The sequence below is a fragment of the Ambystoma mexicanum genome, chromosome 3q (genome assembly GCF_040938575.1).
Source record: "Ambystoma mexicanum isolate Mex_15411 chromosome 3q, UKY_AmexF1_1, whole genome shotgun sequence".
Lineage (NCBI taxonomy): Eukaryota > Metazoa > Chordata > Amphibia > Caudata > Ambystomatidae > Ambystoma > Ambystoma mexicanum.
This window is the reverse complement of record NC_090926.1, coordinates 1,072,868,017-1,072,892,072: the sequence shown is the minus strand read 5'-3', so window position 1 is coordinate 1,072,892,072 and position 24,056 is coordinate 1,072,868,017. Positions and strand designations below refer to the sequence as shown.

General features: G+C 45.1%; 1 protein-coding gene across 2 annotated transcripts in view; it reads right to left on the bottom strand.

The window, feature by feature from the left end:
• GPS1 (G protein pathway suppressor 1) overlaps positions 1–24,056 on the bottom strand; it is a 559,228-nt gene that overhangs the window by 350,199 nt on the left and 184,973 nt on the right. For both annotated transcript variants that reach the window (XM_069655322.1, XM_069655320.1), the window contains exons 7-8: positions 2,616–2,693; positions 2,403–2,463 (exon numbers count right to left, since the gene is read on the bottom strand). In XM_069655322.1, the coding sequence (XP_069511423.1) occupies positions 2,403–2,463; positions 2,616–2,693 (139 nt within the window). The remainder of the gene's footprint in view (positions 1–2,402; positions 2,464–2,615; positions 2,694–24,056) is intronic.

The following is a 24,056-nucleotide window of genomic DNA, read 5'->3' as shown; positions in this document are numbered from 1 at the left end:
TCCAATCCTTCAGTGGGTTCATCCCACTTAGGGTCCATTTGAACCATGGAATCCACCCCCTTGGCTTTTGGTGGTGGGACCAGATCCAGTGGTTCATGTTCTACCACCGGGGACAGACTAGATCGGGAGAGTGTTCTATGAGCAGTTCTAATAGTGATGGACCGGCTCTTACGCACTCCCAGTTTAGTTCTCACCTGTTTCCCTCTGGCTGCATTCAGGAGTTTGTTAAGTAGTCGGGGCACCTTAGGCTCTTTATTTGCTACTTCCTCGCCATCATCCCCCCCACCCCCGGCCTAGACAGTTCTTTAGTAAGCTCAATAAAAGGTGCAGTTAGGCTGCCCAGGTTGGGGCAGGGGGGCTGATGCAATTCATGTTCTTGCACAGCCCCAGCGCAGATGTTGGATAAATAGGAGGATCGGGTGTAATTTCATCATCAGATATTTCAGTTGTGGCCACCAGGTCACGGGCAGGGGGCCTCATACAATTCATGTTCTTGCATGCCCCAGATCAGATGTTGGGCAAATAGGAGGATTGGGTGTAATGGCATCATCATATATTTCAATAGTGGCCACCAGGTCACCACCCAGGGTTGGAGGGGCAAGTTCACTGGTTGTAGCACCCATGTATCCGCCACCTCCCCAGAGCCAACTCCATATCGGCCAAAGCGAGCTTCAGCCCTCATCTCCTCTAATTAAAACATAACATCAACCAATACTACATTAGTGGACTTGAGTTCCGCCCAAATATTATCATATAGGGAGACAAAAGCTCAATACCATATTTAGTGCAGACACTGTAGGATGTGTGACCTATACAGAATGTGTCTGAAAAGGTTTGACTTACCTAGACTACTGTTATATAAGGTCTATACTTTGGTCTGTGAACTTTAAAGTATAGGGTTGTGTTTTTATAATTGTGATTATATAAAATGTGATGGTACTAATTCCCCCAATATTTATCCGGGCCTACTTATATTTAAATAAACCCTTTATTTTTACAATAAATAGTGAGTCAGTGTTTCTTTGGACCATATTTATTTTATTTATTTATTTATTGCATTTATGATACGCACAAACCTAGAGGTGCCACAGCGTAGTTACAGACATCTTGATTATACAGATACAATAGCAGTTAGCTGGTGTTCGATTTTTTCAGCAGGGGCGCAGAAGTAGCTGGTATGGAGATGGAAGTTACATAGTACTTTCTGGCATTGGTGACGGGGGGGGAGGCGTCGGGCTAGAATTTCTTGAATAGCCACATTTCTTATGTCTTCTTGAAGCATTGGTGTGATGGCCCATTTCTAGCGTGTAGTGGGAGTATGTTCCAGAGTTTTGGAGCCATTACTGAGAAGCTGCTTCCCCCGGGTCTGGAGCATTTGTAACGTGGGACAAAGATGTGCATGTTGTTGGATCTTAGTGTTCTCGTGGCCTTATTCTAGGTAACAGTGTTATTGATGTATATGGGGGCCTTCTTGGCGAGACATTTGTGGGTGACAAAGTGTTTTGAAAATGATTCTGGCTTTGAAGGGAAGCCAATGGACTTCCCTCCTGATGGCGGAAATGTGGTCAGATTTTTTTAGTCCAGGGACCGCTCGCAGTGCTTTATTTTGCGACAATTGTAGTTTGGCTAAATTGGCATTCGAAGTGCCTAGCAGTAATACATTGCAATACTCTAGCTTCGATAATACAATTTCATTGTACTAATTCTACAGCCTTCTCTCCCTCCTTAGTTAAGCCCGGCTGCTCGGTCTACGATACCATGACCTCAGGTGATACAGCCTTATACAAGAGTGGAGTCTTGTACTGTATAAGTTGAATGGTTTTACTAAACCATTAGTTGGTCTTCAGAAAAACTGTCCTAATATATGTACAATTAAAAAAAAAAAGAGAAATACCAAAAAGAGTTAAAAAGGGTTCCCATGATTAGAGAATGGACTCACCGGTGGAGCGAATCCAGCACAAAGTTGCAAATCTACAGTATTGCTAACATTGATGTAAAAGGTGAAGCCCTAAATTTGTACAGGTCCCCGAGGAAGAAATCATTGCAATCTGAGAGCTTTTACCATATACTCAAATTTCAAATCTGGTACCCTAAAAATCAACATTTGCGTGTGTGCCAGACATCATAGAATATAGTTAAACCAAAATAACATATAGTGAATAAAAACACAACAGTAACGCAGTGATCTGCGTTTGTTATGGCATCTAACATTGTACATCATTGTTTACCAAAATGCTTCTTCTTTAAGCAGAATTATAAATACTTGATAAATATCGTGATAACCACGATATACTATCACTTTAATAGCAGGTTATAATAAAGCTGTAAAACGAGTACTGTTGGCATCCCTCGCCCATGCACAGAGTTGTTCTGCCTGCAGTAAAGAGCAAGGTGCATCTTACCTGCTGCACACTTCAGCTTGGTCAGCACCGCCTGTGTCTGGCTGTCCCGTTCTCCTCTTTGCTGTTGGTGTTTGTAGAGGGAGACATGTCAAAAACAGCTGCTGTTACTAAGAAAACTGCAGGGATGACAACTCTCACATTCATAATTGATGCTACACCCCTGCTCACAATACCACCAAATCATGGCCAAATGGTAGGCATTCACACTCTTACCTCAGCAATCTCAGGCGTTGACTCTGCCTTGCTAACGTAGCTCAGCACATGGGACCAGTTCTGGAGGTAGACACTGACCTGCAAAATGGAGAAGCAGAGACTCCCTGACATGAGAGGCAATTCTACTGGCTAGACAATCCAGCACTTAAATCATATTCCAGAGAAGCCATAAGCCAGAAGCTATGGACTTGCATCATTATCACAGACTTTCTTTTGGAAATTGATTCCATCAAACTCAATACACAACATATATACAATGCCAGCAGTTAATTCTCATTTGAAATAATAAGGACTACATTACTAGAAAGAAAAATAAAATCAAAATGTATTAAGAACATCTTTCAAATACACAAGCAAAAGCTACAATATTTAAAGTATCAGTTGATTGATTCCACAATCAAGCATATATAATTCACATGCTTTGCATAGGCCAACATCTAGTAGTTGGTTTGGAGCATTAGATTATTTGTTTTCAAGTTGAAAAAGGGCAGCGACAGGTTGTTCCTGTAATACTATCCCTACTGTTACATGTACAGTGCCCAGGATCGCTCATGCATCAACGTCCACATATTGTTATTTTTCGGACCTCCTTTTAGTATTTTCCCTATTCCTTCTTTAAAAACACACCACTTTGTGTTTACATGCTATTCCTCGCACCGGCCACTCCTGTAGATCACATTTGAATCAAGTAGATACAAGCAACAGAAACTAACTGTGGAATATGCTTTAGTGTTACGTTTTCTGCGGGGAATGACAGCGCCGGCTCATCCGCTGCTTTCACGCGAAGAAGAGCATACTCACGAGCTCCCCTCTGGAATCGATACAGGTTGCCATGGCGCTTGTTTACACTCTGGCGCGTCTCGTGTCAGCTGACACCTCGCAGGCGTAAGGAACGCGCACCTCACCACGCCCCACTGTACTTTAAAGCACCGCTACTCGTACAGCACTCTGCTGCTAATTGTAGCGTTACTCTCCTTGCGGTTACGTTACGTATTCCCTTCTGACATCCAGTCAGTGCTCTATTTTGATCTTCTGGTTCCCGACGCTTGGCTATTCTATTTGGACTGCATTTGGATTCTCCTTTGGTTTTGGGTTTTGGTTACGCCCGCTCCTTTACTGACCTGGACTCCTTCACGGACTGCCTGCCTTTTTCCTCAGTGACTTCCTGGTTCTACGGCCCACTAAGGTAATTGGTTGTCCTTGGTACTCGTCCACGGTGTCTTTCTTGTTCCTGAGGCCATTTCACTTGCTATTATCCTGAACTGTTCATACTAGTTAAAACCCTATCTGCTGGATTCCACCGTTAGCCTTTACTTTTGAACTTCTACATCCTTTGGGACTTCTACATTCTACAGTGAACTACTCACCAAGTGCATATGGACGCTTTCCGGTACATGCACCAACCCGTCACTAGTGCGTCCCTCGTGCCGCCCGGGTTACTCTCCTGTACTAAACTTCCTTTTTTTTTATTTTATCCTTTCGTTGTTTCCCTCCATTTGGACTTCATTCATTTCTGCCAGTTCTCCCTTCAGGTCTGTGTTTGAATTACTTACTCATTTATTTCTGGGATGCTCTGGTTTATTACATTGACATAGAGGGTAATAGTTTATTTTCTTTTGTAGGTCAATCCTATAGCAGATTCCACTCCTCAAACCCCCCCTAGGTACTCCTTAGTACTATTGTTTTCTTGCATTCCTTCATACCTTGGCTCCTCTAACCATCTTTGTATTCCTTCGCAGCATTGGTTGGCAGTGTGTGTTCTCCCCGCTCTTTTAGGCGATTGGCAATTCAGGTTGAAACAGCAGAGAGGCACATCGCAGAAAAGAGCCCCTCCTTGATGAAGCCTGAATCTTAGAATTCAGGGGGTGTCGGGTTACCAGAGGCTGTCTTGTGAATATATGTGGAAACTACCGTCTCCAAGGTCGCCCATCTACAGGCAGTGATCGATTACCGGAGCGGTGAGTAACATTTAGGTGTGAAAGGAAGTGTTTTGCTTGAGAGGCTGTAACACTATTCAATGCACCTTAAAATCCATCTGGCTATAGGACAAAAAGAACTGGTCTGTTTTCCTTAATAATTGTGTTACAAAGTACATGACTGTTACCATAACATCCAATTTATGTAGTGTTAGTTCTTCAGTATTTTGTGGATTTTGGACGAAATCTGTCATTTCAATTGATTAACATGAAATTTGCATATGAATTTTGGAGCGAAACATGGATTTGTTCTTAAGGCAACCGTGTTCTTACTAATTATTACAAATGGCTCTGACACAGATAAAGCCTGATGCTCGCTAATTATTCAAATTGATGGGGTGGCTACTGTTAGGACAGTTTTTCTAAACTCCAACTAAGGGCTTCATCAAACCATATCGGAGGCAGAACAAAACTCCACTCTTACTATAAGGCTGTACCACCTGATAACATTTGGCAGCGTAGAGAGAGCAGCCAGGCTTATCTTAGGAGGGAAGAGAGGGCTGTTGCTTGGTATAAAGAAATTGCAGCATTCATATGGTCCAAAGAAACACTGAAACGCTATGTATTGTAAAAATAACAATTTATTAAAAATACATGTAGGGCAAGATACATCTTGAGAAAGGTAACGTTAGGTAAGAATTAGTGCAGTCCAACTGGTGTGGGACTACACAAGACTTCTCTTGGTATTAGTGTTAGGTAAGAATTGATGCAGTCACACTACGTGAGACTACATTGATATTGGGTAACCCACCTTTTGGTATAGGTTTGTGCTACACAAGTTGGTAGTGTGACTGACCAGCCAGGCCTATCTCAAGAGGGGTAAATGTGAGCTGTAGAGCTGTACAAACGAAATCCGTCAATACAAGTAGCCAAGTAAAACTTACACTCAAGGTTTCTGTTATAGTTATTTATTTTAAATCAATTTTTGAATAAGCATTCTTTAAAAAGGCAGTTTGAGTAACAATGTAAATATACTTTTAAATTACTTTTCAGAATCACAACAGGTTAGTGGATAATCTGTGGCTATGCTTCTTACAAAATTCCTACACCCTGAGGCGACTTCAATCACAAAGACAGTAATGGCATTTATATATCACACTGGTCATACTTTGTAGATTCTGAGGTTGCAGAAATGAAAGGGTTAGGGAGGGGGGAAAAAGGTTAAACAGTTTCTCAGTATATGTGAGGACAACTAAATCTTCCAATGAAATCTTGATAAGCCTTTCCCAGCAGTAACAGTGCACAACAAGCTACCACCTATGAGGGACACGCAGTATCAAAGTCAATGGACTAGAAGAATCTTCAGAGAATAAGGACAGCCAAAGTCAATTGGAACACAGTCTATGGATCTGTTGCACATCTTAGATCAAATGTCTTGAACAAAGTTAGAGACTTTGTAAAAAAAAAAAAAAAAAATCACTTGTAGGGCAGGGACGTCATTTAGGGGTCGCAACTGCGACCTCAAAAAAAAAAAAAAAAAAGAACTTTTTTTTATTGAAATGCAAGCTCTTAGGCTGTGGCCAGCACCATGTGGCTCTTTACTTCTGGAGTGGCTGGCTTTCTTGTTCAGGCCCCCTTAAAATAAAGAAGAAAAAAAAAAAGAACAGGAGCGCCACAAGTCTAACACTTTCAGCAGTGACCCTAAATAAGAAAGAATATGAATACAAATAATGTGTCCTTCTGGAATTCTATACAATAATTGCTAGACTCATTAAAGGTTTATTTCAGGCACACTTCAGGGGGTATGCCACTGATTTAGTCTGTTCTTAAAAGCCTCAACTCAGCCTTTGATCCTTCTGAGGTCGATAAATGAGTACCAGCACAGGTTGAGTGATATTGTATCTATATTTTTTGTATATAAAGCACGTATGCGTAAGTGCTATATAATAACACATTATCATAGGTTATGGACGTCTGCTTGCATTCACAGTAATTTGGGCCCATACACACTGATCTTAACAATACATATGGCGAACCATTCTTGTATGAAATGTACCTCACATTATAGTGATATCGTAACCATATTTTACGTAGTGTACAATGCTATGTGATGCCACTTCCTGTTTTGTCAACGGGTGAAAGGTCGTATTCCATCGCTTCCCACGCTATCACTTCGGGTGGGGTCAAATGACATCACTTCATGTGATGTCATCAGGAGGTCAAGGGTTGTGCGATATCACTTCCGCTACCCCTGGCATTTTGGTGAAATGACGTCCCTGTTGTAGGGTCACAAGCTGTTAAACCTGTCAAAAGAGTTGGAATCAACTCTAAAAAGGTAAACCACAGCAATTCCCAACTGAGAAAAGCACAGCTAAAAGGCAATAAGGAGAGTACCCCAACCCTAAACAGTACCTCTGGTTTTAAAAAGAGTGGTCGAGCTGGATTATGTCTTGCTACAGATGTGTAGACACTTGTTCCTGAGCCTCAGCTGTGGGGACAAGAGGGAGGACGCCTGGAGGGCTCCTGCAGCGGTACTTGGGAGGTCGTCGGGAGCTATGGGCTCTTTCCAATTCATCGGCACTTTGCGGTTTCAGTGCTTAGCAAACAGCACTGTCGTGGATCTCGGATACCAGTTGGGCTTCCTTCACTCCTTGGGTCCTGCACATCGGTGAAGGGACTCAGGATCTGGTCATCCTGCTTCTAGAGAGTCCTTAGGAGACTCCTGGAGCTTCTAGCCGGATTCGTTACAGCTTCAGACACTACAGATACCCGACCCATGGCATTGGGCTTCCGAAGCAATGGCGAGGCACAGAAAGTCGGGGGTGATGGTCCAGTGGAGTTCGTCTTGGGGTTAGTTGGTCCCACTAACTCAAGGGGAGAAGTCATTCCATCCAGAGCTTCTCTGTCAAGGTGAAAAAGGAGTTCAGCACAGCAGCAGGGCTTCACCAGGCAATTCAAAGCTCCAGGAGGTTGCAGCGACATTCGTTCACAGTTTCTTTCGGCAGTCGTCCATGAGAAGACCAACAGACGGCTTTCTTTCAAACGCGAGTTTTGGCAGCACTGTCTGCGTGCTCTTCAGTCACGTGTATCCACACACGCGGGTTCCTGATCTCTTTGCATGCTGCTTTCCTGACTGCATGTAAGTTTGTTGCATGTAAAAGACCACGCGGTTTCTTGAACTCTTAAGTGCGGCTGTCCTGGCTGCGTGTACTTCTGTTGCATGTAAAATCACACGCGGTATATTATACTCTTTACACGCTGTGGTCCTGGTTGCGTGTGCTTTTGTTGCACATAAAACACCACGCTGTCTACGGTACTTTCAAGCGCGGCTGTCCAGGCTGCGTGAACATTTGTCGCGTGTAAAACTGCCCGCGTTTTTTGAACTCTTTGAAACGTGTAATTCCACACGCAATTGTGCTTCGCTTTGGATTGAATCCCTGGCACCTGTGATGCGATAACAGGTGGACTCATTTCATCAATTTTGTGTTCTACGTGGGAAAGGAAGTATTACCAACAACTGTTTATTTGAAGGTGATTGTGCACAGTATTTTGGACGCTTTCTTGTGGTGCACCAACCCAGTATCTAGCGTGAGCCTCGTGCCGTTCGGGATAGGTCTCCCTTACTAGGCTTCCCTCCTTTGTAGTTGTTTCAATTCCTGGATTTCTTCAGAGACTTGTTGGTGGAGATTCCAGTTCTAAGCCGACAGGTTAGTGTTGTACTAGTGCTATTGCTGTGCTATTAGTGAGAGTTTAGTTGGGACACTTTCTCACGATACTTTATTTTACCCTAGGCTGCCTTCCTATGATGCTCCCACGCCCTTTCCAGTGATCCCTCTCTCTGCCTGTTTTACTAGTCAGAGAGTTGTATCGTTTGGAAGGTCTAATTTGACTTCACTACTGTCAAGCCGTGTGAATTATCAAGGATCCGGAAGAGCCCTACCAATTGTACCCTTTTTGGTTACCATATCCTTTTCATAAGATACCTTGGTGATTTATGACAGAATCAGAAGCCATGGAGGGTACGGATCCTTTAACGGTCTTGACTCAGTTAATCAATGATTTGAGAAACTAAATGATTACGGCACAGGACACATTACATCATCGCATGGATGTTATGCAAGACACCATTCATGCTGATCCTCAAGGAGTGCAGGCTTCAGCGGCCACTGCATCTGGATCCGGGACACCGGCACCACAACAAGAAACCCTTAAAGTGGTTATGCCAACACAGTTTCCTCTGGCTCCCCCGGAAAGGTTCACAGGTGATCCTAAAACCTATAGAACCTTTGTCAATCAGTAACGACTCCATTTCCTGTGCCAGCCTAACTCGTTTCCCGATTTAACTACAAAGGCAGTATTCGTACTTTCTCATTTGGGGGGCACTGCTGCTGCTTGGGCTAATCCTTTGTTGGAGACAAATAGTCCCTTGCTGTACGATTGCGACGATCTTCTGGCCGCCATGAGTAAGGTCTTTGATATGCACTATGCCACTCAAGACACAGATTTGGAGTTGCTAAATCTGCAACAAGGTAGTCAAACCCTATTGGCTTACATAGCCAGATTCAACCAATTAGCAGCCGAGACTCAATGGCCTGAAGACAAGAAAACAGCTGTTTTTTTTACAAGGGTCTTTCATAAGAGCTAAAAGACGCCTTTGTCTACGGTTCCTGTGGTCCCTAAAGGGTTCACAGAACTGCTCGATCTAATTCTGCAAATCGATGCTCGACGAAATGCTCACAAAGGAGAGAAAAAACCTTTCTTGCAAGCACCTGTTCGTCCGGAGGTACCGGCAGCCCCTTCGACTGACCCTGAACCAATGCAGTTTGGTGCCGTGAGAGGCCGGTTATCTAATGCAGAAAGAGAGAACCGAAGAAAAAACTAATTATGCATGTATTGCGGTTCATCAGAGCATTTACTGGCGGCATGTCCCAAGAAACCAGTTAAGCGTTCGGGAAACGCCAAAACTCGACATTAGCAGGAGTACCTATGGCGGGTGATATGATATAATCGTTTATTTATATAGCGCCTATACACAATGTGTTTCAAAGCGCTTCAAGGCAAGGGAGGGAACAAGGGAAAATACAACCACATTCTTACAGGCCAAGAACAGTAAGGATGTGAAATGAACTATCATACTCGGCCTGACGACATTTCAGAGAGTGCAAGAGCTAAGACAGAGCTAAGACATAGATAAGGAAGGGAGGGGGAGAAAGAGAAGGAAATGGAAACAGACAGGCGACTACTGTACTAGGCCTGACGACATTTCTGGAAGAGCCGGAGAAAAACAAAAGTTGAGGGAGAGGGGTGCAGAAAGGGAGGGGAGGAACAAAACAAGCGACTATCATACTAGGCCTGACGACATTTCAGATAGTGCTGGTGGGGTGGTGGGGAGGAAAAAACCAGTAATGGGAGGTTGGAGGAAACAGACGAGGTTGCTATCATATTAGGTCCAGGGACCATTCTGATAGAGTAAGTGCTTAGAAGAAAGTAAGAGGAGGAGATAGGAAAAGGGAGAAGGGAAAGGAGGAGAGAAAAGAGAGTAAGCAGTCAAAAAGAGTGGAGAAGCAAGAGCGGAGAGCAAATACAATTGCAAAAGTCAGTAGTAACACATAATGTTGCAAGCCAGGATACAAGATGGAAGATGGGAACAGCATGATTCAGGGCCACCATGAGTACAAGATGCAAAGGAAGTCCAGCATGAGAGTTGAGTGACGCACTGTGAATGAATGAAGTCCATAAAAGTCAAATCTAGCATTGGCCACAAGACAGTGATGGTGAAGGAAGGCACCAGGTGGGTGGGGCTTAGGCCAGGTGACCTAGATCCACTTGCACCTGCCCCCATCTGCAAAGGCACCAGGTGGGCGGGACCTAGGCCAGGTGACCGAGATCCACTTGCACCTGCTCCCCATCTGCAAAGGAAAAGCAGCTGGAGGGCTCCTTAGGTTGGGAAACAGAGCGGCAAGCAGGAAGGCACTAGGTGGGCGGGGCTTGCTAAGTGGTGGAAAAGAGCGGCAGGCAGGAAGGCACCAGGTGGGCAGGGCTTAGGCCAGTTGACCTAGATCCATTTGCACCTGCTCCCCATCTGCAGAAGATGAGAGGCTGGAGGGCTCCTTAAATAGGGAAACAGAGCGGCAAGCAGGAAGGCACCAGGTGGGCGGGGCTTGCTAAGTGGTGAAACAGAGCCTGAAAACAGGGTGTTACATCGGACTTGCATACCATTCCGGCGTACGCACCTATAGCTGTGGAGGTGATGTTACATTTTGCTGATCAAGAATTAGTTTCCAGGGCTATGGCTGATTCCGGAGCCACAAATAATTTTATTGACATCACATTTGCTAAGAAATGTTCTATACCTCTTATAACCAAGAATAAACCTGAAACAGTGAGCACTGTGGATGGGTCAGTTTTGACTTCGGGTATGGTAACCCAGGAGACTGTACCTATTCGAATGATGTTATCAAATAGGCATTCAGAGGAAATGATTTTTGATGTCATTGCGGCTCTTCATTACAAACTATTGCTTGGTCTTGCCTGGCTGACTCGCCATAATCCAACCATTGACTGGGTTACGGGATTGATCCAATATCCTTCTGTTTATTGCAACGAACATTGCTTTACTAGTCTCGGGGTGTCAACCAAATATAATATTTTGGCCTCTATGGAAGGAGGTTCATCTATCAGTGTTGTACATCAGAGCAGTACACATATACCATGCGAGTATATGGAATATGCAGATGTTTTTGACAAAGGCCAGGCAGAACAGCTGCCTCCACATAGACAGTATGACTGTCCGATGGCACTAATTCCTGGGGCCAAAATCCCTACTGGCCGTGTCTACTCTTTAACTCCCAAAGAAGATGTTGTCCTGAAAGAATACATCGATAAAGCTCTTGATATGGGGTTTATACGGCCATCCCAATCGCCTGCTGCATCACCCTTATTGTTTGTTCCGAAAAAAGAGGGAGATCTAAGGCCCTGCATAGATTACAGGGCTCTTAATGACATCACCATAAAGAACCAGTATCCATTGCCATTGTTAAAGAGGAGCATACAATCTGGTTCGCATTTGTGAGGGCGATGAGTGGAAGACCGCTTTCAAGACGCGGTACGGCCTTTATGAATATCTTGTGATGCCTTTTGGCCTTTGTAATGCTCCCGCCACGTTTCAGTTCTTTATGAACGACATCTTCAGAGACATGATGGATCAATTTGTGGTGATCTATTTGGATGACATATTGATATAGTCATCGTCATTTCCAGAAAATGTCAAACATGTGTCCGCTGTCCTACAAAGGCTCAGAGAGAACAAACTCTTTGTTAAAGCCGAGAAATGTGTCTTTCATACACAAGAAGTTGAATTCCTGGGTTATGACATTACGAATCATGGTGTCCGAATGAGCCGTTCCAAAGTGAAGGCTATACTGAATTGGCCCATTCCACATAATGTCAAATCTCTACAGCCATTCCTAGGTTTTGCGAACTTTTATCGCAGATTTATTCGTTCCTTCTCCAAAACAGTTGCCCCATTGACAGCTTTAACTAGTTCAAAAGTTCCATTCTGTTGGAATCAGAACGCCAAGGATCCTTTGAGACGTTAAAGGAAGCGTTTACCACTGCACCTGTACTACAACATCCAGATCCTGATTGTCAGTTTATTGTAGAAGCAGATGCTTCCAGTGTCGCTACAGGAGCTGTAGTTTCGCAAGTTTGTGCAGAAACCAAGGAGGAGCATCCAGTCGCTTTCTTTTCTCGTAAGCTAACCCCATACGAACAGAACTATACCGTTACTGAGTGGGAATTGCTTGCGATCAAGGATGCTTTCCGAGAATGACGACATCATCTTCTTGGGGCTAAACATCAGGTGTTGGTGTACTCTGATCATCGGAATCTTCAAGCGTTCAAAACTATGAAATGTCTTATGGCTCGACAGGCCAGATGGCATGTGTTTTTTGTGCAATACGATTTCCAAATTACATATCGCCCTTCCAGACAACATGTCAAATCGGATGCTTTATCCCGCATCGGTGAGCAGGTGAAGGAAGAACCTCCGGTTCAAAGAACGTTGTTGGCAGACCACGTGATATGTAGTTGTTCTGCACAGTCTTCCCTAAAACAAGAATTACAGGAATGGGTTGAACAAAATCCACGATTGGTTCAGGAATTTAATCTAGACATACACAACGGTTTGCCTTTCACACAAGGGATGCTTTATCTAGCCACAGATACCACTCGGAACAAGGCTCTCAGCTGGGGACACAACTCCATTGTGGCAGCTCATCCTGTTCAAAAGAAAACTCTAGAGCTGTTAAAGAGATGGTGTTGGTGGCCTTCCATTACACGAGATGTAATAGATTATGTTTCTACATGTACCGTATGCATCCAATGCAAGAACACTCCTGGCAAACCAGTGGGTTTACTACAATCTTTACCTGTTCCGCACAACCATGGTTTATGATATCGATGGATTTTGTGGTAGAACTCCCAAGAAATAATAGTTACAATACCATATGGGTTGTGGTGGACTACTTTACGAAATAGGCTCTTTGTTCCCTGTAATGGGTTACGAACAGCTGCTGCCCTGGCTGAATTATTCATCCGGCATGTATTCCGGTTTTTCGGTCTACCTTCACTGATAATTACCGACAGGGGTTCACAATTTGCGTCCCGTTTTTGGAGAGCTCTAACTTCTGCATTGCTCATTGATGACAGGATGTCTAGTGCTTATCACCCACAAACGGACGGACAGACAGAGGGTCAATAGCACTATGGAACAATATCTGCGGTGTTTGTGTCTTGTCACTGTCCTACTGGCAGCAGAATTTGCCTACAATAATTCCTACCATAGTACCATAGGTACCTCTCCTTTCTATGCTCTGTATGGGCAACATCCCAGATCCATTCCTTTTTATTCCGGTTTGTCTTTGGATACCCCTGAAGCAGTTCGTAATATCAGGGATCTAAAGAATTTACAGACGAAGGTGAAGCAGCAATTGGAGCAGGCAAAAAGACGGGATAAGACCTATGCTGAGAGTACCTGCACCAGTCTACAAAACTGGAATGAAAGTATGGCTGTCTACTAAAAACTTGAGGATACCTGGTAAAAAGAAACTGTTGCCTAAGTACATTGGGCCATATGAGGTGCTCAACGTGATTAACCCGGCTGCTGTCGGTCTGGCATTGCCACAACGATGGCGAGTGCATCCAGTATTTCACGTGTCACTCATCAAGCCATGCTCCGATGCTACTAGATTGCCTATACGGCCTGTTGCTGTTTCTGTGAAAGGTTTAGATGAATTCGAGGTACAAGAAATACTGGATATGAGACTGCGTTCTGGCAGGCCTTATTATCTGGTGGACTGGAAAGGCTATGGTCCAGAAGATAGGTCCTGGGAACCCCTTTCCAATATCCATGCTCCCGCTTTATTAAGAAAATTTCACTTGAAAAGGGGAGTGGCTGCTCCTTTGGGGGGTGGCACTGTCATGCATGGTGGACATATTACCTCTGGACCTGGAACACCGTCGTCACGCAGAACGGGGTATGCTCATAGAACTGCTAGACCTTTCTATTCTAAATGGAGGTTGTTCTATATCCCGCCGGGAAAACGACGTTTGCATTATTCACGTCGTTGAATTTACGTGATTCAGAGTAGTCACGTGTGTTACTGCATTGCGTTCGTAAGCAGCGTGGGGGCGTTGCTCGCTGCTTCTGATTAAACCAACATGGTGTTTGGTAGCTGAATCCTTGATCTGCGTCCTCACATCTCTTCAGTTACTTCTTTGGCTTTCTTCAGCGTGTTTCCTCCACATGCGCATTTCTGGAGCCGCATTCTAGAAGTTACGGCAGTTTTTCCTGTTCACGTGAAACTCTTCACGTTATTTTCGGCAGTCATCCATGAGAAGACCAACAGACGGCTTTCTTTCACACGCGAGTTTTGGCAGCACTGTCTGCGTGCTCTTCAGTCACGTGTATCCACACGCGGGTTCCTGATCTCTTTGCATGCTGCTTTCCTGACTGCGCGTAAGTTTGTCGCGTGTAAAAGACCATGCGGTTTCTTGAACTCTTAAGTGCGGCTCTCCTGGCTGCGTGTACTTTGTTCGCGTGTAAAATCCCACGGGGACTCTAGAGCTCTTCAGGTGCTGCTGCCCAGGTGGCGTGTACCTCTGTTGCGTGTAAAATCACACACGGTCTATTATACTCTTTACGCGCTGCAGTCCTGGTTGCATGTGCTTTTGTTGCGTGTAAAACACCATGCTGTCTACTGTACTTTCAAGCGCGGCTGTCCAGACTGCCTGAACTTTTGTCGCGTGTAAAACTGCACGTGGTTTTTGAACTCTGAAATGTGTAATTCCACACGCAATTGTGCTTCGCTTTGGATTGAATCCCTGGCACCTGTGATGAGATAACAGGTGGACTAATTTCATCAATTTTCTGTTCAACGTGGGAAAGGAAGTATTATCAACAACTGTTTATTTGAAGGCAATTGTGCACAGTACTTTGGACGCTTTCCTGTGGTGCACCGACCCGGTATCTAGCGTGAGCCTCATGCCGTTCGGGATAAGTCTCCCTTACTAACCTTCCCTCCTTTGTCGTCGTTTCAATTCCTGGATTTCTTCAGAGACTTGTTGGTGGAGATTCCAGTTCTAAGCCTACAGGTTAGTGTTGTAAAGGTGCTATTGCTGTGCTATTAGTGAGAGTTTAGTTGGGACACTTTCTCATGATACTTTATTTTACCCTAGGATGACTTCCTATGATGCTCCCACACCCTTTCCAGTGATCCCTCTCCCTGCCTGTTTTACTAGTCAGAGAGTTGTATCATTTGGAAGGTCTCATTTGACTTCACTACTGTCAAGCCGTGTGAATTATCAAGGATCCGGAAGAGCCCTACCAATTGTATCCTTTTTGGTTACCGTATCCTTTTGAGAAGATACCTTGGTGATTTATGACATTCCTAGAGACAAAGGACAGCAGAGTTTCTGGACACTCCCTCACATCCTGTCCTTCCAGACACACTGGAAACAGAGGCAGGCTTCAAGGCTGAAGCCAGCCAAAGGCAAGACAAACAAAGGGCTCAAACCTGTCTCAACGCACAGAGTAAAACCCAAGAAAGGCCTCACAAACAGAAAAAGCAAACAAAGAAGACCGGGCCATTTTGGAAAAATGGTCACCCATGGGTGCTGTACTGCATATGAGGGTTCAGCGTGCGGTAAAGCATAATGGTAGGAAAAAGTAAACCACTGCCACCAGCCATTTAAAGTAGGGAGGGTAACATAAAACTGTTACATGAGAGATTAGCATAAGGGGTTACTAGGTAACCCCCCCCTGCTGCAGCACTCCACATAAGATGGTGTGTGCGACACTGCACTAAAGGTGCTGTGGGTCACCATACCAAAGGCCTATGGAGTTTGTCAGATTCCAAAGGCAGTGAAAACACAAAATCCAAATCAGGTAAAAAGAATGATAGAGTGAGAAAAATGTCTCACTCCAACCAGGGTTAAGATTAAAAAGTCCCAAGTCCAGCAAAAGAGCTGGGGGATCTCTAAGGGTGAAGGGAATTAGCACAGAAGAACAAGTTACTTACCCCTGGTAACGTTCTTTCGAGTGTATATTCCTCCCACTTATTCCTCATCTTCTGATAATTATCTCTCCAGCTTTGCTGCTGGTTTGGATTTTTTTTTTTAGACGAAGGGCACTGTGTTGAGTGTCGTGAAGTCGATGTCACCATCAATACAAGTAGCGCACACAGCACCCGTTGGCTTCAGTAATTTTTTTTTCCCCCATTTCTGAAGAGGAATTACCAGGCGTACCCTAGACTGTAGGCTCCCAGAAAGCATATAGTGTAAGAACAAGTAAATTGTACGGTGGGGTAGGCTGAGAGGGGTGATGAGGAATACACGGGAGGAACATCCAATCGAAAGAACATTATCAAGGGTAAGTAACTTGTTCTTCGAATAGATTGTGTCCTCCCACGTATTCCTCATCTTACGATAGACTCCCAAAGCAGTAGTAATTTGGAGGTGGGAGTACCAATTAAAATTAGATCTAATCATGGACCGAATGGATGACGGCTTTTGGATAAAGTCCTCCCTGACTGGAAGATGAATCCAGAGAGTAATGCCTTAAAAAATGTTTGGCTAGACGACCAAGTGGTCGCTGAACAAATGTCATTGATTGGGACATCTCTTTGAAGAGCAGCAGAGGTTGCCATGCCCCTTGTGGAATGTGTCATTAGGCTTCCCAGCGGGTCCTTGCACGCTAATCTGTAGCATTCGCCAATAGCCAGTATGATCGATCTGGATATTGTTTGTTTAGAAACCGCAAGCACCAATTTAGAACTTGTATAGCCAATAAATAGTTTGGCATCTAGGCCAAATTTAGCCATTCTGGAAATATAGAATCTGAGAGCCCTTTTTGTGTCCAGTCTAAGTACCCTTTCCTCCTCGTTTCCTGGGTGAGGTGGATAAAAGGTTGGTAAGGTAATTTTTTGTGACAAGTGGAAGTCGGAGACTACCTTCGAAAAAAAAGAAGGCGTTGCCTGAGAACACCTTTGTCATTATGAAACACTGTATGGGGAGGTTTGCAAGACAGATCCTGCAACTTGCTTACCCTGCGGGCTGACCTTATTGCAATAGGCAAAACAGAGTTCAATGTCAAGAGTCTTAAAGGACATAAGTGTAAGGGCTCAAAGGGAATACATATTAAAAACATTAACACAAGATTGAAGTCCGATACAGGAACGTTGAATGGAACTGGTGGATACACATTACTAAGGCCTTTTAAGAAATGGACAACCAGAGTGAATGAATATGGAAAGCGCTGCTAGGTAACTCTTAATAGTTCCAATCTGGAGCCCCAGATTTGCTAAATCTAAATTTATTTTCAAATTTGTTTATTAGCATTTATCATTTAATACAGTTACGGGACACCGGAAGTGTCCATGATTCGAGGATAATGAGCATCTCAGAATGAAACATTAACAAATTAACATTAGAACATTAACTATCTCCCAGTGTTTTTTCCGTTGACGTGATGTTGCTTAATGGACCTGGGGGGCGGGGGGTGGGGGGTGGGGGTGATGGGTCAAGGTGGTCTGGAGGAGAGGGGTGGGGGAAGGGGGGGGGCCATGCCTGTAAGAGTCCAGCGAGGTGGCCGCGAAATAGGCACTGGTCCTGTCAATTCAGTTTGTGGGTCTGTTTTCAGTAGATTTGTGCCAGTTCATGGGGGCTTGTCATCGGAGAGGTAAAACAAGGAGTCTACGAGTTCCTTCCAGGCCTCCAGGGTCATACTAGAGTTATCTGTAGATAGATTTGCTAAATCTAAAGCACGGTAGGTGTGTCGCATAGAAATGGATCCACATTCTTATCCCTGCAGCAGTCATTGAATTTGTTCCAACAGCAACAGTACAAAGATTTAGATGCAGGACTTCTGTCTGAAAGCAAAATCTCATTATGTCATTCTGGAGGTCTCAATCCTTGTATCTCTGCCTTTCAGAAACCATGCGTGAAGTCTGAGTTTCTTGACCTCTGGATGGAGAACCTGAAATTCCTCTAACGAGAGAAGATCCTCTCTTTGTGGAAGACATATTGGAGGGCAGATGGACAAGTTCAAGAGGTCTGGGTACCACGTCCTTCTGGCCGAATCCGGAGCAATTAGGATCATGGATTCCCGAACGTCCTCAACCTCCTGATCACATGAGGAATGATAGGGACTGGAGGAAATGCATACAGGAGTGGAAAATCCCAGTCCTCCACAAACACATCTCTTAGAGCTCCTCTTGGGGAAAATTCCCTGGAACAATACTGTTGCACTTCCGGCTGACCCCTGTCGCAAACAGATCCACTTGAGGGATTCCCCAAAGAGGGACAATCTCTTGAAGGACTTCTTGAGCTAGTTCCCACTCGTGGGAGACTGTGCTCTGCCTGCTAAGAGCATCCGCCGTCGTGTTCTGCTCTCCGGCTGGGTGAACTGCAGACAGATCAATTCCTTCTTGCATTGCTGCATTGCCTCTCTGCACAGTGGTAATGACCCTACACCTCCTCTCTTGTTGAGGTAGTACACGGCCACTGTGTTGTCCGTCATTATCAGGAAATTCTTTCCCCACGTACACAGGGCAGGAAGGCTTTCAGCGCTAGTCTGATCGCCCTCAGCTCCAAAAGGTTGACATGTAGTTTGGACTTGGAGACCAACGACTGCGGATTGTTAGATCGTTGGTGTGGGCTCCCCACCCCGTGAGTGAGGTGTCCGTCACTACCGTTATCAGCAGCCATGGTTGGCAAAAATATTCTCCCTTGAGAATATGGTCTTTCAAAACCCACCACAGCAGGTCCTGAGCAACTTTGCCCGGAACGTGCAGGTGGTCCGGCATCTTGCCTGAGAAATGGGACCACTGAGTCCCGAGAGCCGATTGGAGGGATCTCATTCTCAGGCAAGCCTCTGGCACCAGGAAAATGCAGGATGCCATGAGACCGAGCAACCTCAGAAAATCAAAGGCCGAAAGATGCTGGGCACTCTGGAATTTGGTAACCATCTGCAAAATGTGTTGAGTTCTCACCTCGGGTGGCAAGGCTTTCCCAGAAGAAGTATCCAGGACTGCTCCAATAACCTGGAGTCTTTGGGATGGTATCATGTGGGAATTCTTTAAATTGTGAAAGAAGTCCAGTGTGTAGCGAGTGGCACGTTACGCTGAGATGTTCCTGGGCTTGCTCGGGTGAACAAGCCTTCATCAGCCAATCGTCCAGGTAGGGGTAGACATGAATCCCCCCTCTCCTGAGACTCACTGCCACCACCACCACCATCAACTTGGTGAAGATCCTCAGGGTGTAGGTTAGCCTGAATGGCAGAACTCGAAACTGAAAAGGAGAACCGCCAACCGTGAACCTCAGGTACTTACTTTGCTCAAGATGGATTGGCACATGAAATTAAGCATCCTGAAGGTCCAATGATACCAACCAGTCTTGGAGTTGGAGAGCCTGAATGATCTGAGAAAGGGTAATCATGTTGAACTTGTCCTGAGGAACTTGTTCAAGTTGCTCAAGTCCAAGATGGGTCTCAATCCCCGGTCCATTTTGGGGATTAGAAAATACTGGGAGTACCAGCCCTTGTTCCTCTCCGGTACAGGTACATGTTCTATTGCACCTTCCTCTAGCAGGATCAAGATTTCCTGCACAAGGAGCGGATCTGGAATATTGACAGAGTTGTTTCCCAGTGGATGATCCAGAGGCCTTTTTTGAAAGGTACGGCAGTAACCTTGGGCCACAGTTTCCAAGGCCCAAGCCTCTGAAATAATGCCCTGACAATCATTCAGATATGGAGAAAGTCTGCCTCCCACTGGGGTCTTGTGGGTCAAGGCCTCAGAGTGGTTTAGAGGCGGCTGAAGCAGCGACTGAGGGTAAAGTTGCTGCTGCTTGGGCTGGCTTAGCACCTCTCCCTCATCCACCACGAGGGAATCTTCTCCGACCCCTTTGATCGGCATGTCCTCCTCCAATTGAGGAGTAGAATCGAAAGGACTAGCCCCTCCAAGAAAATGAGCCTGAATAGGGTTGTTGGGGTTGTCTAATGGCGGCGCTAATGGATTTAGCCACCGCATTTGAGGTCTGCAGCTTCTCCAAACTCTCATCTGCCTTGCTGCCAAACAACCTCGAGCCGTCAAAGGAAATGTTGAATAGTCTTGCCTGAACATCTGGTGCCAACCCCGACTTTGTCAACCACGTACATCTGAGCAATACCGTGCTAGCAGCCATTGATCTGCTGATGCCGTTTGCAGTATCCAAACCTGACTGGAGGCATGCACTCATTGCCTATTTACCATCCTTAATGATCGCCAGGAAGCCGTCTCTTTCTTCGCCTTCTGGGATGTGTTCCGCCGCCATAGCAACATAGTCCCACAGGGTAGACGTAAGTCTAAACAATGTACAAGTCACATTAGTGGATTTGAAAGCCATATTACCCGCAGTGAAAACCTTTCATGCCCAGGCATCCACTCTTGTCACCCCTGTCATGAAGGATGGATGGGTAAACTGACTACCTTGTAGACGTCTGAACCACCAAGCTTTCAGGTGTGGGATGCTTGGTAAGGTATCCCAGGCCGCTGCTGGAAGGTCTGTACTTTCTTGCGAAGTTTTTTTTTTTTTTACTGCAGCCGCAGTTTCCAGGGTCTCCCAATTAGCAGAGACTTTTTTCGGTAGTGCAAAGTGGAAAGGTAAAAGTGGGTCCGAGTACCCTGGTCCAAGATGTCAGTCATATCATCTTGCTCGAATGATGAAGTATGCCTACTCCATCCCATTAATTCAATAACCTTCCCCATCTGTTTTCTGTACGTTGAGTGAGCATGCTCAGAGTGGTCAAGCCTGCTAAACTAACTCTGGCGAGGTATCCAAACCACTAGTTGAGTGGAGATCATAAACATTTCTTAGCCTGCACTCATCAGATAGAAGTTAATCTGGCAGATTGGGGCTGCCAAACTGTAGACCAAAAGGTGTTGAATTGTCATTAGAGGGTTGGTTTTACTAATAACATAATATAACAAATAACATAACATATAGCTGACGGAGACTTCAAATAGTCTTTTTTTAGGGAAAGGCTTGTAAACCTGGTCTTGCACTGCTAAATGTCGTGAAAGTCGTCGACGACGGTTTCGAAACCGGTGCCGGTTTAACAGGCGTCAACCTCAATTTCAGTGTTTACAGCTCTCAGGGAAAACGTCCAAGATTGATGCCTTGTGCTTCTTCGGCGGAACCTTAGATGAACTAGGTTTCAACTCGTCGAAGCCCTCTCGACGATTTTTCACCGGCTGGAGAACTTTCTCGATGTAACGTCGGCTTTAAGCTCGGCTTCGAAGATTTAGTCTTCGACTTCCCCTTGTCATCCTTATGAGGAGTGACTGGGGCATGGCTCTTTTGCTTTTCATTCGAGGGGGTCGGGGCAGCGTTCGCGAAGATTTGCATCATCTCACAACTAAATGCGTCCCACTTAGCAGGGGAAACAATTTCATAGGACAGCTGATTAACTCCGTTGAGGAATCGCTGGAGGTCGAAGGTGACCTGTGACGCCTCTTGGCCTTCTTAGATGAAGAGTGGCACGAACGACTCCTCGATCAGGACCTTATTCATTTTTTTCGTCAGGAAGAATCCCTCGACTCATCAGTCTTTTTCTCCCTCTTTGAAGTTGACTTCGATGCTAACCTCCCCACCGCCAGTTTACCTCTACACTCCCCGAGAGCCTTCTCGGTCATCGCCTGACAAGAACCAGTCGGCGGTACGCTGCCCGGAGCCCAGACACCACAGACGCACGTGGTGGGGGTTGGTAATCGACATTTTCGACCCACAGTACTGGCACTTTTTTAAATCTGACTTTGGCGTCGATGAGTCGAAGAAGAAGACATTTTCTAACTAAAATGTTTCAATGAAGCGCACCGTAATTCACTCAAAGTGTTAGCTTGGAAAAACAGAACTGTAGCCAAAGGGGGCTGCGTGCACTACTTATACTGATGGTGATGTCGGCCAAAGGGAGGCCTTTGAGGGCTATAGACTCGATGACACTGCACACAGTGCCCTCTGTCGGAAAAAAAGGTTTCCGAAGCAGCAGCAAAGCGGGAGAAATAATTATCATAAGATGAGGAATACGTTGGAGGACACAAATTTGAAATTAGAATTATCCCTAACTAGATAACACACCTTTTAATATAGGCCTGTACTACACAGGTTGGTAGTGTGACTGAGCAACCAGGCTTATCTTAAGAGGGGTAATGTGAACTGTAGAGCTGTGCAATGAAATCAGTAAATACAGGTATCTAAGTAAACACTTACACACTTAAAAGTTATAATACATTATTTATACACAAAGCTATTTAAAGCATTCTTTAAAAAGCAGTAATTAGTTATAACATTAATCTCAAGGTAAGGTTTAATTAAAAAAGCGAACAATTAAGCAGGTGAGCAATTCATTCATATGTCACACATGTTCCAGCACCCGGAGGTGACGTCATTTGAGGTCAGTCTAGCATTTATATAGTATCAGCTTTGCAATATTGAGTTGTTCAAGGAAGGAAAGGTTAGGATTAGATCAGATGCAGGCAGTCTATTATCCGAGCGTCAAAGTGTCCAACATTTAAAACATGTAAGGGAACAAGCACTGCCAAAGCCAATAGGTTCAGAAGAAGGCCTTTGGGGAGCCAGGACAGACAAAGTCAAAGTTCTGATGCTCTTCTTCTTAGAAAATTGTTCTTAAAGTCAGTGTTCAAAAGAGCAATCACAGCAACTCGAGCACAACCTGTAAAGCCAAAGCTGGTAAGATGAGATCTTAGTGTAGGGTTAAATTGCACTCCCAAAGATAGGAAGCACCCTAAATGACAAAAGGGTAAAGCACCCAAGCCCCACAGTACCTTTGAAATGAAGAAGTTGGTCCAGCTGGTTGCCTTCACGATGCAATGCTGTAGACCTTTGTTCCTGGTCCTTGGTCATGGTGATGAAAGGGAGGACGTCTGGTGGGCTCCTGCAGCAGGACTCGGGAGAGAGCGTACCAGCAGCAATGGATTTCTGTTGATTCAGTGGCTCTTTGTGGTTTTAGCAGCAAAGAGGAACGAAAAGCTCTGGTTAGGATTTCCTTGATCCCTCAGTCCTTGATTCTGGTGAGGGGACTCTGGAGGCGGATTTCTTGCTTCCGTAGAGTCCTCTGGATGCCCACAAAGATCCAGACGGGTTCAGATTTCGGAAGACAATGCACTCACAGGGGGTTGGGCTTCTGCAGCCTTGGAAAGTCGCAGCAGGTCGGGGCTGGCGCCAAGATAGAGTTTTTCTCGAGGCTAGTTGGTCCCAACAGCCTATGGGAGGAAGTCGTCCTTTAAGGGTCTTCCCTGTCGATTCAAAAAACGGGGTCAGCACAACTGCAGGGCTTCACCAAGGGTGCTGCTGGCGTCTTCTGCGTCGGATGTTGTCCTCCAGTGGTCAACTCTGCTCTTCGTCCCAAAAAACCTTGCTTTTAATGCAAGTTCCCATTCATTCACAGCCCTAGGCTGTCAATCAAACAGCAGGGTGGCTGTCCTCCAGGACAGCCAGCCGGCCGATTGGAACTGGTTTCACTTAGGCACACCTAGCACACTGGAGCCTAGGCAGGCTTCAGGGCTGAAGCCAGTAAAAGACAAGACAAAGGACTCAAACCTGATGCAAACAACAGCGTAAAAGCCCAGAAGAAAAACAAGAAAATGACGAAAAAAAGAAGACAGGGGTCAATTTGAGAAAATGGTCACGCTTAGGTGCAGCACTGCAGCCGCGTTATCAGCCTGCAGCTACGTATCACTAGGTAGTTAAAAAAAAAAAAAGAAACCACCTCCCCCAGCCATTCAGGTATATTAGTGTAACAAAATGTCACATGAGAAATGGGTTAAAAGAACTACTAGGTAACCCCCCCAACACTCCATGTAGGGTGGGGTGGGGTGTGTTGGACCCATAAAGAAAAGTTAAGTAAGACAGCGGTCACCTCACTATTCTTGGGAGCAGTCGTTCACCCAAGAAAATGTAGTTAAACATTAAG